This window comes from Amblyomma maculatum, chromosome 3 (genome assembly GCF_055883805.1).
Source record: "Amblyomma maculatum isolate TAMU_Amacu chromosome 3, ASM5588380v1, whole genome shotgun sequence".
In the NCBI taxonomy this organism is placed as follows: domain Eukaryota; kingdom Metazoa; phylum Arthropoda; class Arachnida; order Ixodida; family Ixodidae; genus Amblyomma; species Amblyomma maculatum.
The window spans coordinates 3314407-3338079 of record NC_139346.1 but is presented as its reverse complement, the minus strand read 5'-3'; the positions used below and the strand labels follow the sequence as shown (position 1 = coordinate 3338079).

The 23673-nt window shown below is 51.0% G+C and overlaps 1 protein-coding gene and 1 pseudogene across 1 annotated transcript; one reads left to right on the top strand and one right to left on the bottom strand.

Moving 5' to 3' along the window:
* Positions 1 to 248: 248 nt before the first annotated feature.
* Positions 249 to 4089, bottom strand: LOC146194114 (uncharacterized). Its single transcript, XM_084596003.1, has 4 exons — positions 2672 to 4089; positions 1421 to 1606; positions 534 to 639; positions 249 to 457 (listed from the first exon to the last, which is right to left on the bottom strand). Exons 1-4 carry the CDS (start codon positions 4004 to 4006, stop codon positions 249 to 251), a joined length of 1836 nt encoding a protein of 611 aa, XP_084452129.1. The 5' UTR covers positions 4007 to 4089.
* An 11694-nt stretch (positions 4090 to 15783) lies between these two features.
* Positions 15784 to 20545, top strand: LOC146194113 (uncharacterized; annotated as a pseudogene).
* Positions 20546 to 23673: the final 3128 nt, after the last annotated feature.

Sequence of the window (23673 nt, the reverse complement as noted above, 5' to 3'; positions counted from 1 at the left end):
CACGGCCTTTTATAGGCAATGGAGGGAGGCGGGGTAGTAGCAGTGCTAAGCGTACAGTTTGCGGTAGCACTGATAAGACTGCGCTGACACGATAAGGCAGACAGCGCATGCCCGATACGTCCTCCGAGGGGTAATGAAAACAACAAATGTTCAAGCTATTTGATTAAAAGCAGCGTCGTACTGAAGACGTTGCGGTGGCTTCACTGTACGTGCCGACCTCCTTGGAACTGGTGTCGGTCCAGGCAAAGCTAGTGGAACATGGTTTCCAGGGCCTCCGAGCACCGGGCTGTCGGTGGCGGACTGTTGCCGAGGAGAGTCAGCAGATGTTCGTATTGTGGCACCAGGCGAGATATTTCGAGCAGATTGTCCGGGGTTATCTGGTTCACGCTCGGACGAACCGTTGTCGTCGTCACTAGTGTCTGCTGCACACTTCTCACGGGTTTGCAGAAGATGCCGCCTGTTGCGCCTAAACACACGATGATCCTCTGTTTGCACTTTGTAGGACCTGGGAGCCGCAGTGCCAACGACAGTACCTTTCTTTGACCATGTCTTGTCCCGGATCCTCACGACAGAACCTTCAGCTAAAGGTGGCAGAGGCTTTCCGCCACTCTTCTGATGGTGCTTCTTGACCACAGTTGTCTGCACAGCGCCAAAATCTGGAAGATTAGCTCTCAAGCACCTGCCCTGAAGAAGTTCTCCAGGTGATCGGCCGTCCTCCACTGGGGTACAGCGGTAGGACAGTAGACCTAGCCAGAAGTCTTCCTGTGAATGTTCACATTTCTTCATGATCCGCTTTACCACCTGAACTCCTTTCTCTGCAAGTCCGTTGGATTGCGGGTAGCGGGGGCTGGATGTGACGTGAGCGAAATCGTATGTTCTTGCAAAGGCTGCGAACTCGTGACTGGCAAATTGTGGCCCGTTATCGGTGCACACTTCAAGCGGTACGCCATACCTCGCGAACATGGCACTGAGTGCAGCGATTGCCTTCCTTGCAGTAGTGTCCACAAGTTTCTCGACTTCTGGAAAGTTAGAAAACGCGTCAAACGCCAGGATGTACGAGCTTCCCCCAAAAGAAAAAATATCAACACCAACGCGATACCACGCACATCGAGGGACTGGGCGCATGAGTAGTGGTTCCTGCGCTTGCTTGTAAGCAAATTCGCGACAAGTCGGGCAACCCTTGATCAATACATTGATGTCACTGCTGAGACCGGGACAAAAAACAAGACGACGGGCTCTTTGCATTTCTGTAGTCCCAAATGCCCGGCATGAATTCCTGCTAAATGCCTCGCCGCATGCATTTTGGTATCACAACTTTCTTGCCTTTTAGCAATATACCATTTACGACGGAAAGCTCTGACGAAAATGGTTTAAGTTCCCCGTCGACATTCTTGCCAGTTGCTAGGCAAGAAATGACTGCCTGGAGGTAGTCATCGCGGGCAGTTTCATTTGCCAGCTGCTCACGTGTTGCATCCGTCACCATGTAGCCCAAGGCGGCAACTGCATGTACCTCCACGTCGTCAGTGGCGCCAGTGGTGTCGTCTTGAGCAGCCGGAGATGATCGTGACAGCATGTCTGCCAAAATGAGGTGCTTTCCTGCGACATACTGCAATACAAAGTCGTATTTCAGAAGTTTAAGAAAAACCTTTGGAGGCGGGGGGGCATGTCACAAATTCCTTTTGCAGCTATAGATAGTAGAGGTTTATGATCTGTCTCAATGAAAATCTTCTGTCCGTAAATGAACTGGTAAAACTTGTCGCAGCCAAAAGAAATGCTAAGCGCCTCTTTTTCAATCTGAGCATAACGCTGCTCAGCTTGCGTGAGCACACGAGATGCATAAGCCACTGGCCGCCATTGGCCGTTATGGCACTGCAAAAGGGCTGAGCCAACGCCATCTTTGGATGCGTCGCAAGTTATCTTAGATTCGTTTCGGGGATCAAAGATGGCTAACACGGGAGTCGTGCTTAAAATCTGTACGACACTTTTCCACTCCCTCATGTGGTTTTCAGTCCACTCGAACTCTGAGTGCGACTTGATAAGTGCTCGCAGCAGCGCGGTTCGCTCAGACAGGCGCGGAACGTATTTGCCAAAATAATTCAACACACCGAGCATGCGCTGAACATCGGATTTGTTCTTGGGCACTGGCGTTTGCAGCAAACTTTGCACAAGCTTTGGGTTTGGCGAGATGCCATTGCGTGTGATGATATCGCCTAGGAACTGCACTTCGGTGACGCAAAACTTGCATTTTTCTGCGTTGAACGTTAGGCCGGATTTTTCAGCTGCTTTCATTACTGCAACTAGTCTCTGGTCATGCTCTTGTTTGGTTTCGCCCCACACCAAAATATCATCGATGTAAACGTGTACACCTCATCCGCTTTTGAAAAACTTCGGGAGCAGATGAGATACCGAAAGGCAGCCGGAGATAACGGTATCTTCCAAAGGGTGTAGAAAACGTGCATATTTTGGACGTCTTTTCGTCAAGTGGTATCTGGTGAAAACCCGAATTTGCGTCCAAACAGCTGAAATAGGCTGCGCCGGCCAATTCCCCTTCCATGTCCTCACTCTTTGGGAGCTGGTAGTGCTGCCGTTTTACGTGCTCGTTTATTTTCCTTGGGTCCATGCAAACCCTAAGTTTGCCGTCCTTTTTCTTAACCAAAACCAATGGGCTTACCCAGTCTGTCGGGCCATCCTGTTTGACGATGACGCCTGCAAGCTCCATTCTACGCAGCTCCTCCCGAAGTGGTTGTCGCAGGGACAGGGGAACCCGTCGGGCTGGTTGAACAACTGGAATCGCAGATGGTTGCATGACCATGCTGTACGGTTGCTTCAGGCAGCCTAGCCCCTGAAAGACATTTTTGAAATCCTTGAGCGCTGGGTACTCCGAAGCATTTACAGTAGCCACCGTGCGATGGACAAGTCCCAGAGCTTCGCTTGCATCCAGTCCCAGAATGGCTTGACGGCCGTTCTTTACAACAAAGAACTTCACGGTGGCGGAAGCGTTACCGATAGTTACTTCCTGTGTCGTTGTTCCGAAGTGAGTTATGACACCCCCCGTGTAAGCTCTCAGCACCGCACTTGTGGGCGTTAACTGCTGCGACTCCCTAGTCTTGCGGTACATAGAGAATGGTAACAGACTGGCCTGGGACCCGGTGTCTACTTTGAAGCAAATATTTCTTCCGGCAACTTGTGCTTCCACTACCCAGTCTTTGCTGCTTCCTCTTTCAGTTCCTACTTCTAGAATGTCAAAGTCGTCACCGCTGCTGTCTTTACTAACTTGTTCAACTTTAGACATTCCTTCACAGCAAACCGCGAAGTGGTGAAGTTTACGACATTCATGGCACTTTTTCCCGTAGGCTGGGCACTGTCTGGGTCTGTGCCGTCGGTTGCACTTTTTGCAACGGTACTGCTTCCTGCAGTCATCATCACTTTTGCTTCGCGATGGTGGCGCGTGCCTTGACACAGCATCGACCAGATCGTCCGTGGCTTTCCAGACCTCGTTTCGTTGTGCGAGAGACTCTGCTACCTTGCAGAATTCTTCAGCTTTCAGCAACGTTAAAGACTTCTCTCGAAGCATTTTCCCGCGCAGCTTTGAGTTATTCGTGAAAAACACGATCAGCGAATCACGCTGATCTCCGAAATAGCATTGCTTTTTGAGGTCCCGGACAAACCTCTCAAAAGGTTCTCCATCTGCCTGCTTCGTGGAGCGAAACACATAACGTTCGTGAACTTCGTTGCTCACCTCGGCACAGTAGGTCTCAAATTTTCCAACCAGCGTTGCGTAATCATCCTTGCTTTCGGCTGCCTCGAACTTGAACGTGTTGAACACGTCGAGCGCTTCATCGCCGGCTATGCTCAGCAGGAGTGCGGCTTTTGCAGAATCGCTGCGAGGTTGTTCCTTCGTTGCGGTCGCCTGCAGGAACAGGTCGAATTTCTGCTTGAAGCGTTTCCAATTCTCAGAGAGGTTGCCGGTCAGTTGCAAAGGTGGCGGGGCCTTTAGAAGTTCCATAGCTGTCGCAGGATCCCACTTCTGACACCATGTATCGCGATGTGTGTCGCACTAAGGATAGAGGCAACTACATGGTTGCAGGAACAAGAACAAGAAGGGTTTATTAGCACGGCCTTTTATAGGCAATGGAGGGAGGCGGGGTAGTAGCAGTGCTAAGCGTACAGTTTGCGGTAGCACTGATAAGACTGCGCTGACACGATAAGGCAGACAGCGCATGCCCGATACACACGTGAGCCTGATGCAGGTATTGTTGAAAAGGCTTGGTTCCTGCCTGGGAAGGCGAAATACCGCAACAGAGATGAGTGAAAGACGCCTCGCTTGGTCGTATGGAACACAGGTAAGCCAGCAACAGGGTTAGTGGGCCGACCTGGAAAACGAAGTAGGTGCGAATTAGGTGGGCGTCCTTGCTCTGCCGCCGCTGCCGCCAAAATGCCTCGTTTGCGATAACAGCCACCAAGAGCAAAGCACGACCAGTGCGTTGGTAATGTGACGTCAGCCGCCAATCCAGTCCACGTGAGCCTGATGCAGGTATTGTTGAAAAGGCTTGGTTCCTGACTGGGAAGGCGAAATACCGCAACAAAGATGAGTGAAAGACGCCTCGCTTGGTCGTATGAAACACAGGTAAGCCAGCAACAGGGTTAGTGGGCCGACCTGGAAAACGAAGTAGGTGCGAATTAGGTGGGCGTCCTTGCTCTGCCGCCGCTGCCGCCAACATGCCTCGTTTGCGATAACAGCCACCAAGAGCAAAGCACGACCAGTGCGTTGGTAATGTGACGACAGCCGCCAATCCAGTCCACGTGAGCCTGATGCAGGTATTGTTGAAAAGGCTTGGTTCCTGCCTGGGAAGGCGAAATACCGCAACAAAGATGAGTGAAAGACGCCTCGCTTGGTCGTATGGAACACAGGTAAGCCAGCAACAGGGTTAGTGGGCCAACCTGGAAAACGAAGTAGGTGCGAATTAGGTGGGCGTCCTTGCTCTGACGCCGCTGCCGCCAAAATGCCTCGTTTGCGATAACAGCCAGCAAGAGCAAAGCACGACCAGTGCGTTGATAATGTGACGACAGTCGCCAATCCAGTCCACGTGAGCCTGATGCAGGTATTGTTGAAAAGGCTTGGTTCCTGCCTGGGAAGGCGAAATACCGCAACAAAGATGAGTGAAAGACGCCTCGCTTGGTCGTAAGGAACACAGGTAAGCCAGCAACAGGGTTAGTGGGCCGGCCTGGAAAACGAAGTAGGTGCGAATTAGGTGGGCGTCCTTGCTCTGACGCCGCCGCCGCCAAAATGCCTCGTTTGCTATAACGGCCACCGAGAGCAAAGCACGACCAGTGCGTTGGTAATGTGACGACAGCCGCCAATCCAGTCCACGTGAGCCTGATGCAGGTATTGTTGAAAAGGCTTGGTTCCTGCCTGGGAAGGCGAAATACCGCAACAAAGATGAGTGAAAGACGCCTCGCTTGGTCGTAAGGAACACAGGTAAGCCAGCAACAGGGTTAGTGGGCCGGCCTGGAAAACGAAGTAGGTGCGAATTAGGTGGGCGTCCTTGCTCTGACGCCGCCGCCGCCAAAATGCCTCGTTTGCTATAACGGCCACCGAGAGCAAAGCACGACCAGTGCGTTGGTAATGTGACGACAGCCGCCAATCCAGTCCACGTGAGCCTGATGCAGGTATTGTTGAAAAGGCTTGGTTCCTGCCTGGGAAGGCGAAATACCGCAACAAAGATGAGTGAAAGACGCCTCGCTTGGTCGTAAGGAACACAGGTAAGCCAGCAACAGGGTTAGTGGGCCGGCCTGGAAAACGAAGTAGGTGCGAATTAGGTGGGCGTCCTTGCTCTGACGCCGCCGCCGCCAAAATGCCTCGTTTGCTATAACGGCCACCGAGAGCAAAGCACGACCAGTGCGTTAGTAATGTGACGACAGCCGCCAATCCAGTCCACGTGAGCCTGATGCAGGTATTGTTGAAAAGGCTTGGTTCCTGCCTGGGAAGGCGAAATACCGCAACAAAGATGAGTGAAAGACGCCTCGCTTGGTCGTATGGAACACAGGTAAGCCAGCAAGAGGGTTAGTGGGCCGACCTGGAAAACGAAGTAGGTGCGAATTAGGTGGGCGTCCTTGCTCTGACGCCGCTGCCGCCAAAATGCCTCGTTTGCTATAACGGCCACCGAGAGCAAAGCACGACCAGTGCGTTGGTAATGTGACGACAGCCGCCAATCCAGTCCACGTGAGCCTGATGCAGGTATTGTTGAAAAGGCTTGGTTCCTGCCTGGGAAGGCGAAATACCGCAACAAAGATGAGTGAAAGACGCCTCGCTTGGTCGTATGGAACACAGGTAAGCCAGCAACAGGGTTAGTGGGCCGACCTGGAAAACGAAGTAGGTGCCAATTAGGTGGGCGTCCTTGCTCTGACGCCGCTGCCGCCAAAATGCGTCGTTTGCGATAACAGCTACCAAGAGCAAAGCACGACCAGTGCGTTGGTAATGTGACGACAGCCGCCAATCCAGTCCACGTGAGCCTGATGCAGGTATTGTTGAAAAGGCTTGGTTCCTGCCTGGGAAGGCGAAATACCGCAACAATGATGAGTGGAACACGCCTCGCTTGGTCGTATGGAACACAGGTAAGCCAGCAACAGGGTTAGTGGGCCGACCTGGAAAACGAAGTAGGTGCGAATTAGGTGGGCGTCCTTGCTCTGCCGCCGCTGCCGCCAAAATGCGTCGTTTGCGATAACAGCCACCAAGAGCAAAGCACGACCAGTGCGTTGGTAATGTGACGTCAGCCGCCAATACAGTCCACGTGAGCCTGATGCAGGTATTGTTGAAAAGGCTTGGTTCCTGCCTGGGAAGGCGAAATACCGCAACAATGATGAGTGGAACACTCCTCGCTTGGTCGCATGGAACACAGGTAAGCCAGCAACAGGATTAGTGGGCCGACCTGGAAAACGAAGTAGGTGCGAATTAGGTGGGCTTCCTTGCTCTGACGCCGCTGCCGTCAAAATGCCTCGTTTGCGATAACGGCCACCAAGAGCAAAGCACGACCAGTGAGTTGGTAATGTGACGACAGCCGCCAATCCAGTCCACGTGAGCCTGATGCAGGTATTGTTGAAAAGGCTTGGTTCCTGCCTGGGAAGGCGAAATACCACAACAATGATGAGTGGAACACGCCTCGCTTGGTCGTATGGAACACAGGTAAGCCAGCAACAGGGTTAGTGGGCCGACCTGGAAAACGAAGTAGGTGCGAATTAGGTGGGCGTCCTTGCTCTGCCGCCGCTGCCGCCAAAATGCGTCGTTTGCGATAACAGCTACCAAGAGCAAAGCACGACCAGTGCGTTGGTAATGTGACGACAGCCGCCAATCCAGTCCACGTGAGCCTGATGCAGGTATTGTTGAAAAGGCTTGGTTCCTGCCTGGGAAGGCGAAATGCCGCAACAATGATGAGTGGAACACGCCTCGCTTGGTCGTATGGAACACAGGTAAGCCAGCAACAGGGTTAGTGGGCCGACCTGGGAAACGAAGTAGGTGCAAATTAGGTAGGCGTCCTTGCTGTGCCGCCGCTGCCGCCAAAATGCTTCGTTTGCGATAACAGCCACCAAGAGCAAAGCACGACCTCTGCGTTGGTAATGTGACGTCAGCCGCCAATACAGTCCACGTGAGCCTGATGCAGGTATTGTTGAAAAGGCTTGGTTCCTTCCTGGGAAGGCGAAATACCGCAACAATGATGAGTGGAGCACGCCTCGCTTGGTCGTATGGAACACAGGTAAGCCAGCAACAGGGTTAGTGGGCCGACCTGGAAAACGAAGTAGGTGTGAATTAGGTGGGCGTCCTTGCTCTGCCGCCGCTGCCGCCAAAATGCCTCGTTTACGATAACAGCCACCAAGAGCAAAGCATGACCAGTGCGTTGGTAATGTGACGTCAGCCGCCAGTCCAGTCCACGTAAGCCTGATGCAGGTATTGTTGAAAAGGCTTGGTTCCTGCCTGGGAAGGCGAAATACCGCAAGAATGATGAGTGGAACACGCCTCGCTTGGTCGTAAGGAACACAGGTAAGCCAGCAACAGGGTTAGTGGGCCGGCCTGGAAAACGAAGTAGGTGCGAATTAGGTGGGCGTCCTTGCTCTGACGCCGCCGCCGCCAAAATGCCTCGTTTGCGATAACAGCCACCAAGAGCAAAGCACGACCAGTGCGTTGGTAATGTGACGTCAGCCGCCAATCCAGTCCACGTGAGCCTGATGCAGGTATTGTTGAAAAGGCTTGGTTCCTGCCTGGGAAGGCGAAATACCGCAACAATGATGAGTGGAACACGCCTCGCTTGGTCGTATGGAACACAGGTAAGCCAGCAACAGGGTTAGTGGGTCGACCTGGAAAACGAAGTAGGTGCGAATTAGGTGGGCGTCCCTCTCTGCCGCCGCGGCCGCCAAAATGCCTCGTTTGCGATAACAGCCACCAAGAGCAAAGCACGACCAGCGCGTTGGTAATGTGACGTCAGCCGCCAATCCAGTCCACTTGAGCCTGATGCAGGTAATGTTGAAAAGGCTTGGTTCCTGCCTTAAAAACGAAGTAGGTGTGAATTAGGTGGGCGTCCTTGCTCTGCCGCCGCTGCCGCCAAATTCCGGAAGAAGACCGATTTTCCGACGGGCACTCGCCTTCGTAACGCTCTCGTCCGAGGTCTTTTCAGCAAGTCGTGGCTGAATACGTGTAAGTGCCGGTGCAGTGATGTACGCATCTGGCTACTCGTAGTGGGGTCATGCGAGGCAGGAAAGCCTTAAGGTGAGGTAGAGTGTTGGTGGTCTAGGCGTTAATTATATGGCCAAATAAAATAGTAACATGCAGTAATGTTTACGAGCTGCGCATGTAGTTAACAATGCACCTGCAGTAATATGCAACTTTCTCCTAGATCGTCAGGATGCAAAAGAAATGCTGGAAAAATTTTAATTCCGCAACGGCATTGCACGCTCCGTTTGGCGCCGTCACTCTGAGTCCGCAATACGATGGTAACGGGGTGGATGAAAATGTTGGCTTGAAGTTATATCCGATGCATGGACTCTGGCCGGCGTAGTGCAGTTCTCAGATTTCGTAAGGCTGCCGGAATGGATACTAAAAACATGTAATGTTTACAATGCCAATGTGTAGTGCATTACAAGTTAATCTCGGATTGCTCTACTACGCACGACGCTCCCTAGCTGTTACTGATATATATAGCCTAATTATGGGCACTGAACCCCGCATACTGTATTTTTTTTTTCATTCTTGCAATCATTTGCAAAACAGAATGAGCGCCTGAACGTGTAGTAAAGAGCACATGATATCAGCACCGTGACAGCATTTGTACTGCTTTCACAATTACTTGAACAGACTTCGTCATTCTGCCAACGAAATCCACGCTGATCCCTCCCTTTATCCTGAAGCTTCCGTTATTAATGAAAAATGAAAAAAAAAATCAAAAATACCCTTACACCCTTGGAGATTAGCAGGGTGCGTTTTACTAAATGAACCTTTTCAACACCCCAAAAATCCCCAGTGGGGGTAACATAGGTGCGAACAATTAAGAACACCCATTTCACGATAAAACATGAGTGTTGTAAGGGTGTTAAATGACTAATATACCCTTAAGGGTGCAAAGTGGTTTACAGTGTGGCATCTGGGACCAAATGATGCAGGCGAAATGGGCCACAGCGGGGAGTGGTTGTGAGATTTTCTTCACTTTTCTCATCGGCGTGTGTTGAGTTGAATGGAAAGAAGGGGCATGATTTTTTACCTCCATCTCTGTTAGTGAAACCAGCTTAAACATTTGTGTTGCGAAAATGAGCGATGAAATACTAATCGGTAGTGCACCTTTTCTAGCCACAGCAAATACCTTTTCAATGTTCCTTTAATCAAGTGAGATAGCTGAACTAGTTGGTTCATTATCACAAAAATGCATGCAGCTTTGTTCTCATCTATTTGTTCCTTCTTTGTTGTAGTTTCCATGCAGCAGTTATGTAACAACTTCATTCTTTTTGAGCACAGACAAGGGTAGGAAAATGGATGGCTCGGGACGACATGCATATGACGAAATCCAAAAGTGACTTAAATCAAGTAAAGCATATGGAAATTTTTATTATTGTTGTTGTTTCACAGGGTATTCAGTGGGAAATTATTACTTTAATCGTTTTTTACCTGAAATCCCAGACATAATTTCACTTTGTTTGCTTCGCAGCACACCTTTCCAGCATTGTAAACGTATGCCGACGACTGCACTAGCGGTGAAAGTGTGCTGCTATTGCTAGGTGGAAGGACTATACATCCAAGGCACAGCAGAAGCCAAATATTATAGTGATTGTGGGCAACCCCTGCCAGCATTCTAGTTATTCGGGACAGTTTGTCCATATGGTAACAGTAGCAACTAGTGCAGCTCCCTCATGGCCACATGGGCAGCAAGAGCGCAAGTATGCTGCAATGGAATACACTGTCAAGGTTAAAACATGCCAAAGTTAATACCTTTCTTGCTTCGTGCACACTGGCTACAAATGAATTACTTCTCCTCTATGTGAAAACAGTAATCGACTTTGTTTCATGGATTTTGCCTCGCTTAACTGATCAGTATTAGACACATACCTTCACCAGACATTGCACTTCGGGCTGGTGGCAGAAATAAATGGATTAATATATTGTACCAATAAATTATTTTCAAACTTTTACCACTTACTTTGCTTGCAAGAAAAAAAAACATTTTTGCAAATGTGTGTAGCATGCAAGGCTGATTTTGTTGATGCCCACATCCCAATGACACAGATAAAGTAAGTGATTTCTAGTCTATGTTTGTGCTGGGCTTTGCTTCTGCTGCTGTCTGCAACCAACAAACTACATTTCTAAGAATTGCATTTGCAAACGAAAATAGCACTCATATTAAGACACGGTAGGCCGAGGACCTGGGTTCAGTTCCAGCCATAGTGGTCGTTGCAAATAAATGAAGGTGAAACGCAAGACACTTGCAATGTCAGTGCACACAAAGAACCCCAAATCAATGGCATTAATGCAGAGCTGTCCGCTATGACGTCTCTTATAGGCAGTATATATTACTTTTAGAAGTTAAACATACCACACCGAAAAAGGAACAAAACTTTCTTTAATGACACGAAAAAGAAACGAAACTCGTTATTGCCCTGACCTTTAACACTGATGTTGAAGGAAAGAAAGTGTATTCAGAGGCAACAGCTGGTGATGGTAGTCTCCACCTGGGCGTGGATATTCAATGAATGCTTGTTTTAATGTGAAAGTAAATCTCTAGAAGGAATATTGTTGACGAAGGGCCTAGAGATAATTGCGTGACATTTTCAGGTTTTGTTGATGCTATATTGCCATTTGCGACATTGTGAGTACCTTTTCACTGTTATCTGATACCCTGCAAAACTTAGAAGCAAACAAGATAGCTTTCAAAAGTGCCACATTGCTGCAATACCTAAACAGCAAATTTTCACACTGTATTAGTATTGGAACAGCTGCAAGAGCTGTTCAAAGCCACCGGTCACTTCAACAGAAGGGCTTGCATGTCACTCATGAAAGCGGACGAGTAAAGAAACATTTTGCTTTGCATTTCGCCTGGCAAAATACACAAACCATTTTCACTACACGCACGGCGGAAGGTGTCTGCACGCAGTAGAGGCACTCAGAAAAGTAATGTATCAGTTTTTAGGGTTGAAGCACAGCTGCGGACGGTTCGCATTTTTTTTTATGCAGGCGTTTTCTTCACCGGACGGTTTAAGTAAGGATCTCACCGAAATACAAGGCGTGCGTTCCCTCATACCTGGCAAAAATAGCATTCGGAACCACTTCACATGTTAACGATATGTAACACAAACCTGCGTCTTAGAGCCACGGCAGGTTTCTTGGCGCGGCCGTGCGCCAGCGATTGAATACATGCACAAATAAACCACATTTAATTGATTCGTGGCAGGACTAGCCACTAGAGCGCTAGCCTTTGCGGTCTTTGGGGAAGTCTCGCGGCATGACAGCACGCATGCACATCCAACGGCTAGCAGCAACGTTACTAGAACGAACTCTAGCAGTCAGCACATGGCGATCTTGCCGAAATACAAGGCTTGCGTTCCCTCATAACTGGCAAAAATACCATTTCGGGGCCGATTTGCATAAGCCGTATGTAACAAACCTGCGTTTGAGCCACAAAGAGCTTCGTGGAGCGACCGTGCGCCAGCGATTGAATCAATGCACAAATGGCAGTTTGTTCATCCGTGGCAAGACAAAACGACTAGCCTCATGCAATCTTTGGAGAAGACTCGCGGCACAAGTATAGCTCAAGAACACGCACTCACATCCACGCAACAACGCGCATCGCACGCTGCCTAGGCACACCATAACACGGGCCATAGAGAAAGATGCACGGGCTTGTGCACGGGTGCCGAGGCCCTTACCCTTGCTAGCTGGAAATGGGGGTGCCGGCCGTAGCTAGTACAGCCAGTACGGCCTCTTCTTCTCTCCATCTTCGGTTTCCCCCTCGCGCCGCATCCGGTTGTTGGGACGCGGCTGCAGTCCATCACTGGGACGACGCAGACGGGCGGCACTCGAAGGCGACGCTCCTACCGGTGCAGCTTGCGGTCTGAGGATGCGGTGCCGGCGGCGGCGCTCGGGCACCCCCCGGGAGCACGCGGCAGTTCGGGTTTCTTTCCTCGGGAGCGAACTGGGCCGACTGACTTTGGAGCCTCGGCGGCTCCTTTTTGATGCGTTGTGCGCAGGGTCGGAGTTCGTAATAAAACACACACTTAGAGCGCACAAAGTAGTTCACTCACAGAGGAAGGCGCACGTAGACACACCACACTTTAGCACTGCATGGCCGCCACCTTAGGTTTGAAAAACATAAGGCACAACAGAAACGACAGTCTCCCCGACTTCGGTTCTTCTGGGGGTACCATAACGAATATACGGATATACAAAGGAAGCCCTATACTTTGAACGTAGTAGGGGTGACTTTGAGTGAGGAACGTACGACACAGGCAGCACGTACTTTTCTGCTCGAGCATGGAGAGAGTTGGAGCTAACCCAGGGAAAGCTATACTGTTCCGAGGCAACGTGCACATACGCGTCCTTGCGCGCCCGACCGATGGTCGCATATACACGTCCCGTGAACATATGGGGTTTACAGAACAATTCTGTGCGTGTATAAATGCATCATGGGCAAATGAATGGATGCCGCTTATTCTGTGACACTCACCTTATGCTGTTCCTACCAAACTAACATCGACGTTGTTATCCAGCATTTTGACCTGTCTTTGCTTTGTCCTGCCTTGTACAGGGGGGCTCGGACTGACTTCAAGTGAAATATTTTTCACTTTTTTGTCCGGGCTTACCCACATCGTTTTGATGTAAATAAAAAATGACTGGACTTGACTTGAAGAGATCAATTAAGTTATCGGGAGGTTGCGGGAGGCAGCGCGTGGGGCCATAGGAACTTTGCGCGACGAACAGATAGTAGCGACTGACTAACCCCGCTGACGCCGCTAGCGAGTGAAGCGAGTGAGAACGGGATGCACGCACAGGGATCCGCTAATAGCGAACCGGCGTTTCGGCAACCGGAGAGCACCCTCGCCGCCACGCAGGAAGAGGGGGGGACCCCTTCCTCCTCTTTCTGCATGGCGGCGACGGTGTTCTACGCAGTCACGCTGTCTTGACTCGCTAGCGGCGTCAGCGGCATCAGTCAGTCACTGCTAGCGCTGCCTCCGCCGACTCCCCCCCCCGCCTTTCATTCCTCGTGTTCTCCGGTTGCTGCGCGCGCTCGTGCCCCCATCGTTCGCCGCTGAGTGTAGCCCCCCCCCCCTCTTCCTGCGAGGCTCCGGTTGCCGAAGCGCCGGCTGGAACTGGAGGAATGAAAGGGGGCCGGAGATGATTACGAGGCCGACGCGGCCAACGCCGCCGACGACGCGAAACCCAGAAACGGGCGCCAAAGAGCTGCGCTCTAAAAATTTGCTGTGGTGTAGCTCTGGTTAAACCGGGTTGAATTGCGTTAGCACTACTTGGGTCTCTCGTTTCACATGGGACGGTTATGCCAGAATCACCTTGCCAGGACTCTGACATTCATGTTACCCCTGTAGGCCACTAACGCATGTTCATGCGGCTTGGTTAAAGCCGGCTGCGGCTCGGCTTCGGCTCAAGGTCAAACGTGGCCTTTTCCGTGGCGACGCGACGGGCTGAAACATGGGACAGTAATGCTAACGCAATAAAAGTGTACGAGGGAGAACTCTTCGTTGGCTATTCTCTGCCCAGACCTGAGCTGTCTGCTGCAGCGCAGTGGACGTCAACTTTGCCGTATTGTTCGTTGCAGAGTGCAACTCAGTCACTGTGTTACCTGATCTGGTATTTGACCTTTTGCAGTTTGGGTCGCACATTGAAGTGATGTGCGTCCTTCCACAATTTCCACATTTATTTCTTTTGTTGTGACACTGTGTGTGTTCTCTGATTGTGTGCTGGAAGCATCGGCCGGCTTTCTGCAGCATAATATTTTTTTTCTTGCAAAGAAAGTGATCTTGCATTCCTGAGTAACACGATCTTTCGATGCACAAAATCTTCGGACTACTTCGGCAATCTTCGGACTACTTCTGCTGATTTGTTAGCAATGAAGCTACCGATCCCTTTGGAGTGTTCGGCCATTCAGCAACTCTAAACCTTTAATTCTCTTTTATGGTTTTTGACTTGCCTCCTTGCTCTGCCACTGAGCGACTTGAAGTGCCTTCTCTCGAATTTCGACTTCCAACTTCAAGAATTCCAGCATCTTCAGATTGTCATTCATTTTGTATGAAAATCGGCATTTGTGAAACTCCACAACGAAAGCACCAGGTAACATTCTGAACAGTGCGGAGCAAAGCATGGCTCCATAACTACTGCTCTGCACTCCAAGAGTCGTTAGAGCTGCCATATTACGCTGCAGGTGATCATAGAGTCGTCGTAAAGAGCTCACTTCGTTTTTGTTACGTACCGGTGGCAAGTCGAGCAGCTGTGTCATATGTTCTTAAATTAGGACATCAGGCCGACCGAAGCGTTCCTTGAGGAGGTAGATAGCAGCGTTGTAACTTCCTCCCGCCGCCTGAATGCCTTCCACAGCTGACAATGCCTTTCCTGTAATCGGTGAGCGCAAGTAGAGAAATTTCTCAGAGTTCGTGAGCGCAGCGTTGTCGTGTACAGCGTACTGAAACTGTTGCCAGAACCGCTGCCAGTCTGTCATGGCACCACCATATCTTCTAAGCTGCAATTTCGGCAGGTTACGCTCTGATACATGGCTGTTCCCATTTTCCATTTTAGGACCTGTCGATCTCTCGGCCAGTGATCCCTCTTTCAGTTCCTGGTCCAGCTTCGCCATGTACGCGACGATCTGGTCGCTTATATTGACTATGCGGATGTAGTCTTCTTCAGCGTCGCTGTCTGGTAAAACTCATTCTATAGCTGCATCCACTTCTGTAAGCTGCATCTGCAGTGCACGTAACCTCGGCAACAAAACGTCGGCTTCACTTCGAAGGGATGAGTCAATGTCCGCGAGCAGCGTCGTCACTTGAGCTCTCAGAGCGGCCCTCTTCGCTTTATCATTGCGTCTCCAGTTTCGTGGCTTCTGCGCACGCCACCGGAGAGGTCGGATCTGATTTTCTCACGCTCCGAGCTCAGCCAGCACGCGAACTTTGGCCCGCGCCGCACCCAAATCGGGTCTCCCGGGAAGCCGTGCGCCTGAATGGTGAGCCCCGCGGTCCCAGCCGCATCTCCACCCCAGACGATCACGCGCCGCAGCTCCCGTGGCTACCGCGGATTCCCCGGAAATGACGGCCTCCAACTCGGTCCGCGGGTATGATCCGTCGACCCTGCAAGTGGTGAACATGGACACCGTCTATCCCGAGGACTCTACACCATCTGAAGATGAATGCCTCGACGACATGGTGAGAATTCGGCGCAACAAGAACTCATCAGCTCTTAAAGACAACGGCATCTCCGCCCGGCAACAGGCGGCTGCTGGGTCTTCCGTGACAGGCGGAGCCTCCCAGCCCAAATGGCGGCCGCTGCAGACGCCGCGCATTGGGCGAGAAGAAATCATTGTTGTGCTCAAGCCAGCTGCAATGTTGGACTTGAAGGCTACATTTGCCCCTGGACAAGCCGGAGCCGCCGTCGACGGCCTACTCAAGGACCTCGGTGACGTGGGATGTACCGTGTAGCCTGTGTGCGACCAAAATGCGTTGGTGTGAGCCCGTATCTTCCTTCCAGCCGCCGTACACTTACTCGGTGATGTCACGCTGACGAGCGCAGCCCGTCAGCTCGCATTCCGGGGCCACCTCAAAGCCCCTGAATACAACATTGCGACAAATTGAATACCATCGAGAGAGTGTCCCTGCACGCCTCTATAAGAAAACTGTTCCTGCTTGTTAACGCTGCGGCACGGTAGGACACCGGGCAGATATTTGCCCGCGCCCACAGTCCGGATGATGTGCTTTCTGTGGGTCTCAGGTGGCTGTCACGCCTGAGGGCCTAGCTCAACACGAATGCTCCCCAAAGTGCCTGCTCTGCAGGCGAGCACATCTTACGGCATCTTCCGAATGTTCCGGAAAGTACCGCAAGCCAGGAACCCCATCTCCCGTCAAGCCAAAGGGCAACCGGGCAAGCCACCCCAGGATCCGCCCCCAAGAACAAGAAACGCCGGAAGTTGAAGAAGGCTTCCGGTGGTGCAAATCATGTGAAGTCTGGGGCCCATGAGCAGCCGCCGCCTCCACCGGTGCCTCAGCCGGGGATTTCCCACCCTTGGCACCCGTTGAACCCAAGGTGAGAGCCTTGGCTAGGGCAGCTCTCACTGCCCTACCGCCACCGAAACCGCCCTTCAGCAACAAAACACTGATCTGAGGCGCCAAACTGAAATTTTGGCGCGCAAAATTCAGGAACTGGAAACTAAGCTAAACAGGCGATCGAAGTCCCGTCCGGCGGGGCTCTCGTCTATGGATCAATCTGAGCCGGAGAATAGTGAGGATGCGCATTTGGTATCATCCGGGCTAACCAGCGCCTCTGACTCCTCTTGTGGAATCGTGACCAAGTGACTCATGTTCTTCGAGAGCCGCCAGAGCGCTCTAGAGCATAAGACTGAGTCGCTCCCAGCCAACATCATGGAGGCAGTCAAGGGCTCCATTCTGGAGCTCATTCAGACCGAACTAAGCCATATTCTGCCCATCATCGTTAACCAGGTGACCGAATCCGTCACGCTGGCTATTCAAAGCCAAATCCGGTCTAGCCATTCCTGCTCGAGATTTTCGCGACCCGGCACTTGTAGGTGGAAGGTGAAGGTGATGTTGGACGTCGGAGATGTTGGTGCCTGTGCCTGGCGAACCATCAACCATGGGATAGGACGTGCGCCACCCAAATTAAAAGAATAACGTTAAGTATGGCTAATCGTCCCCAGCGTAAAGCCAAAAACAATCAACGCGAACCATTTGAGATCATGCAATGAAACTGCAGGGGGTTGAAGAGCTGGAACAAGAGGTCGCATCTCCAACTCTACCTGCAGTCCCTCGGTGCTGAACCAGCGATTCTTGTATTACAGGAGCCCGCAGCAGACATTAAATGCACTGAGTACAGCTCGTTTCAGGGGGCGGGGCACCACAACGTGTATCCTGGTGAATAAGGCATATACCGCCGCTTCGGTCAATCTCGAGTTAGAAACAGATCACGAGTACAGCATGGTCATGGTTCACTAGCGATCACTACCTTCTTAGGATTACCCTTCTTGCGAAGGCACATCGAAAAGAGTGGAGGGAGGTCAAATTGACCAACTGGCGCCGCTTCCGAATGAAAGAAATCCTGCCCGTGCTTTTCACCGGCGGCTATGCGGAGTGGGCAAAACAGTTCGACAAAATACAACAGTACGCCACCGCCATTCAGACTACAGAAGAGATCCGCGCAGTGGACAACCACCTCCTGCACTTGTGGGAGGCACGCCGGAGTCTAACGAAAAGGTGCATGAAACAAACTAAATCGCAAACTCAAGGCTCGCATTGCCGAGCTGACTGAGCAGGCCGCGGCGTATGCTGCCCAGCTTACAGAATCAAATTGGATTGAACGCTGTAACTCGGCAGCCCGTCAAATGAGCTCGAGAGAGACTTGGCGCCTCTTTTGCAATCTCATTGGCCCCGCTCAGACGAGAGCGGAGACGCAGAGACAGCTCCGGCAGGCTTTGCATGGGTACGATGGTACAACGACTCAACTAGAGGACACCTTGTGCGACAGGTACCTCTGTCGTACGGAAGACCCAGTTGGACCAGAGTACGAGTACGCTGGACAGCCTAACCTCCAAATCGACGCCTCCTTCAAGACGAATGACTTGAGGCAGCGCTAGCTAAAATGAGGCGAGGTACTGCTCTGGGTCAAGATCGCATCACAGTCAAACTGTTAACGAATCTTCCGAACTCGGCATACCTACACCTATTGGAGTACATTAATCAGATCTGGGATGGACGTCCACTCCCCCAGACTGGCCGACCTCATTGGTCAATCTCATTCCGAAACCAGGGAAGGCAGTGAATACCGACAACCTGAGGCCCATTTTACTCACATCGTGTGTGGGCAAGCTCATGGGGACAATGATAAGGGATCGCCTCTATCCATATATGGAGTCCAAGGGACCCTTTGCCGACACCATGTTCGGGTTCCGCCCGCACATGTCGGCACAGGATATCCTTTTCCAGTTACACTGAGACATAATCAGATCCACTGCAATGCGCCAAAATGACAAGGTCATCCTTACCCTCGACTTGAAGGGGGCGTTTGACGATGTCAAACATGGCAGTATCCTGTCTAACTTGAGCTCAACTAACTGTGGGCACAATGCCTTCGCCTACATTCGGGATTTTTTCTCGAAGTGTCAGGCCCTCCACATGATTGAGGACGAGGAGCACGGACCTTGCACCATGGGAACACTGGCACACCGCAAGGGGTGGTCTTGTCACCACTCCTTTTTAATATAGCATGATGCAGCTTCCACATCAATTGGCCCGGGTGGAAGGCATCCGTCACGTGTTATACGCGGACGAAAAATTTCGACGGGCGAGAGGAGCCTTGGAGATATGGAGGACCGCCTTCAGAAGGCAGCCGCAATTTTTGATGGTTACGTCGCTGGCTGTGGACTCCAATGCACTCCCGCGAAATCTGAACTTTTACATATCCTATCACGCCCAAAAGATAACACGAGTCTACACACCTCGCTGATGGGAGGTCCCATCAGAGAGGTGAAGGAGCTCCAAATCTTGGGCTTATTCATTCACAATAACCTCTGACCGGAGTCTACCCTCGTCAAACTCAAGCGAGTAGGTGAACAGATCGGACTTATGATCCACCGCGTTTCAAACAAGCGTGGTGAGTTACGTGGCAGGGACGCGCTTCGGCTCGCCCATGCCTTCGGAACCAGCAGGATCCTATACTCCGTGCCGTACCTACGCACCACGAAACAACACGAAGAACGCATTGATGCCATAATTAGGAAGGTCACAAAGCGAGCATTGGATCTCCCGGTTGCCACCGCTAACGCGAGGTTGTTAGCACTGGGGGTGCATAACACCTACCAGGAACTACGGGAGGCTCATCTCGTGAACCAATACATGCGACTCGCAGACGGCAGCCGGGCTCCGCCGGCTAGACCGCTTACACATACACCAGAGGAGACGCTTCGGATCCCGGAGCTGTGGCGTCACAAGCTCTGGGTCCAGCCACTCCCTCGAAACATGGATAAAGAAACACATGAAGGTAGACGAGCAGCACGGGCTCGGGCACTCGAACATCAACACAGGACAGGCACAGGGGTCTACTACGTGGACGTGGCAGGGCCATCGCCCTCCGGATTCTATATGGCAGCTGTACTTCACCAGTACCTCTACATGAACGGGCTCTCCTATCGAGCTCGAAATTCTGCTCAGGCAGAGGAGGTCGCCATTGCGTTAGCCGCCACTGACCCGAAATCGAGAACAATAACGACCGACTCACGACGAGCCTGTAAGCATCACGTGGCCGGCGATGTGTCACCGTTAGCCTACCACCGTCTTAGACAGACTCTGAGGGAATCGGTTCCCTCTTCCAAACGCATCATTTGGACTGCGGGCCACCAGGGTCTGCGAGGTAACGAGGCCGCTGATGCGGCTGCCCGAGCGCTTTCTTACCGGGCTCCTCACGCAGATTCCTCCGGCTTCGAGCCTAGGCTATCGCTTCTGCGGTTTCGCGAAATTCTCATTGACTATTGCGAACAACGTCAGCTTTACCCGGCTCCTGCAAAGGGGTTGAGTAGGGAGGACGAACGAACCATGAGGCGCCTGTATACCTACACTTTGTTTTATCCTGCTATAGCTAAACATTTCGATTCCAAGATAGATGGGCGGCGCCCATACTGTGGAGAGACTTCCGATGTCTACCATATGATGTGGGCATGTGCAAAGAAATCTACTCTTTCCCCTATCCCTTCCACCATCCCTTCCACCATCAGCTGCTCATCGCTAGTCCCAACGGGCTCTGGTGAAAATGGCAAGGGCGGCTACTTTATCCAGCGGGGTCCCGGACTAAAGACTCCACTCATGCAAAGGGTCCTTTTTGAGACTGCGCACTCTCATTTTCTAATTGAATGTTTTTCACCACCACCACCAGTTTCGTAGCGGGAAAGCTCCGCTAGGCCCCGATGCGCAGTTGTGTCCGTGGTTGTGCGTCTAGGTGTGGCCGTTTTCTCACACGTTTACTCTGGTACGGCGGCTCACTCGTTGTTGTGGCCCGCATCGTAAGTGAAACTGGATCAACAGTTCCTGGTTTTCAGCATCAAAATAAAGAAACTCAAAAGAACAAGGGAGAGGTTATCTGCAGTACGTGTCGCATGGGTTTGCTCTGCGCCTGTCTGGTCGTTGCCTAGCAACGGAGACGCGCGCTGTTTTTGCTCTCTCTCGTTCTCATCTTTCCTCCTGGCACAACGTGAAGTACAGGAGAGCTTTGCGACTTGGCGGCGATGCATGCGGGGCAGCGCCGCTTGAGCGCTTGCGTCCGGCTGTGGAGGTGTAGTGTTTTATAGAATGAAGGGAGACGAGAGCGGCTGCGCCCGCAGGCGCTTATGTATACCGCGGGTGCGGCTCCAATTCACCCAAGACGCGTTCTGCGTGAGCACGCCAAAAACTGGAATAAAAGAAAAAAATTAACACCGCACCAGCAGCCTAGCTGATCAACACTGGCAGACCTACCAGTTTCCTTACCAAATCTACTGGCACTTCGGCTGTTTTGCGCTTTATTTCTTTATAGTGGTATAACGGGTATGCTGATGATGAATAGAATGAGGGCAGGCTGGTGACCATTGAGTATAAGGATTCAGAGTATATATCTAGTTTTATTTCTTGCTAACACATTACTGCGCACAGAAGGTCTCATATTCGAAAACATGGTGAATTCTGCTTGTATCGCGCTCCTTGTATCTTCGCAGTTCTACGTTAACTGTTGTGTGGTTGATTTCACTGGGTGCGCGATATGAAATAGTTATTAAACAATTAAGCAACCGCCGCTAATTAGTATTTAATAATTATTTAGACAATAATTAGTAATAATTACAGATTGATTAGGCAGTCCTTAATTGATTATTCATAATTAAACATTAATAAAACGACTTATTATTTGTTAATTAGTAATTGATCATTGATTGGCATATGGCCAATAAGGCACGCATTGCGTCTCCTCAAAGTAGCGCCCGCAGGCGCGGGTATGGCTGCAATCACCCAAGACGCGTTCTGCGCGTGAGCATGCAAAACAGCTCGAACAAAAGAAAATAAAAATTAAGACAGCCCCAGCAGCAGCACTTCTTCAGGGGCCGTCTGCACGACAATTTGTTCCCGCGCTCCGCGTCTCCGTTGCTAGGCTACGGCCAGGCATGAGCAGAGCAGACCCAGGTAGCACGTACTGCAGAGAATCTCTCCCAAAGAACAAAAGACTAATATTTATTTCGATGCGAATGCAAGATATGTTTTCAGTTTGTTCATGGTAGCCAACAGGCAAATTGAAACCCGCTGACTTCAGAGTTTCTACATGGTACGAAGACCTGCGAGAAGACTGAAGCAGTGCCTGCAGGAACGGCTTCGGCGTATTTGCGTGAGCAATGTCTCTTTAGCCACTGTTACAGCTTTGACGCTATCGCTCGCCCTATTCGCGCCGTATTATCTCGCCGCTGTAATGTGCTTATCTCGTTGTATCCTTGGTGTTTTATTGTCGCGCGCCTCGGATCATCTCAACTATAGTGCTTAGAATATACTGACTAGTGTGCTGAGCGCGGGCGGTGCGGTGGCACCAGAGTTGATGCCTGCCGGCGGCGGCCGCATAGCGGCGCTGTGGTGCGAGAGGGTGCGAGCCGGTTTCTCGCGCACATTGCGCCGCGCTGCTGAGAGTTGGAAAGGGAGCTGCGCGTTGCTTTGGCTCACGTTTAATACTTTGTTTTACAGCTCTTTCAGGAGCTTAGGATTGATATAACGTTTTAACATGCTAATGTTAATATCGAATTGCTTTGTGCAGATTGCTCGAACTTGGAAGCTCAATCGGTACGTGAGCCACACGCTAACCCGGTAAACGCACATGAGAGCTTTCGCGTTTGGAGGAATTCAAACTCAAAGAATACAAGTCACGAAACACAGATTCGGTTTAATAGAACGAAGGCAGCATGTTTAATCAAAGGTGATAATGCGAGTGGAAGGCAATGCTGGCATGTTCTTCCCACTTGTCCAGATATCCTAAAAAGTCTTCCAAGAAACGCAAGTCCGGGCTACCCGGCTTAAGTGCACGCTTGGTTATCCTGGAGGTCATTACTCGTATCAGGCGATTGATTAGCTTGACGAAGTCTTCTGTTGGTTGCACCCGAATGTATATAGTCTCCACATGCCGCCGGTGCAAAAAACGTCCTTTAATAACCTCATCTCCAAAAAGTTGGAATGCAAGGTCAACCTTCATCTTTTCAAAGTTATTGGGTCTTAAGCATAAGCTAGGCTGTCATCCACGGAAGGTATCAGCATCCATGTAACCGGAATGCGAATGTCCTCAAACGGATGACGGCCTTGTGGTGGTTAGGTGTCTGCAGTGTAGCCTGGCTGCCACTCAGTTCACCCACAATGCCCGCTTCACTGGAGTCGGAGGAATCGTTGCAGTCTTGAAAGCCAGCTTCGAGAAAACAGGAGCCCTCGTTGATTTCCGAGCCCGAATCGCCGGGTTCAGTCCCTGCGTCCCGCTTATGGCGTTTACGAGCTGGTTGCTGCTCGCATAAGTTTCTTTCCTTCCTTTTTGGTGCCGTCTTGGGCACAAGGTGTGGAGGGTATAATGTTAACGTTTTGAAAATAACGATGTTAAAATAACCGTCTTCTACATGCTTCTGTTTCGCACCCCAGTTATGTAACCCCCTCCACATAATACTCCAATCGGAGCCCGTGAGGTATTTGAATAAAAAAAAATAAATAAAAAAAACTGCAGAACACAAACGAGGAACCTTTACTTACAGCGGCTAATTAAGGTACATCGCGGCCTGCGATTACACAAGGTTTTGCCGAAGTTACCATCTTTTGAATGAAGAAGCTGACGAAGTTTTTTTTTTTCTCAGATACACAATATGCACGAGACGCGGCCGGTTAATCGCGATGAAGTTCGTTGGTAATGCCGCGCTTACGGTGAAACATGCGCCTAAT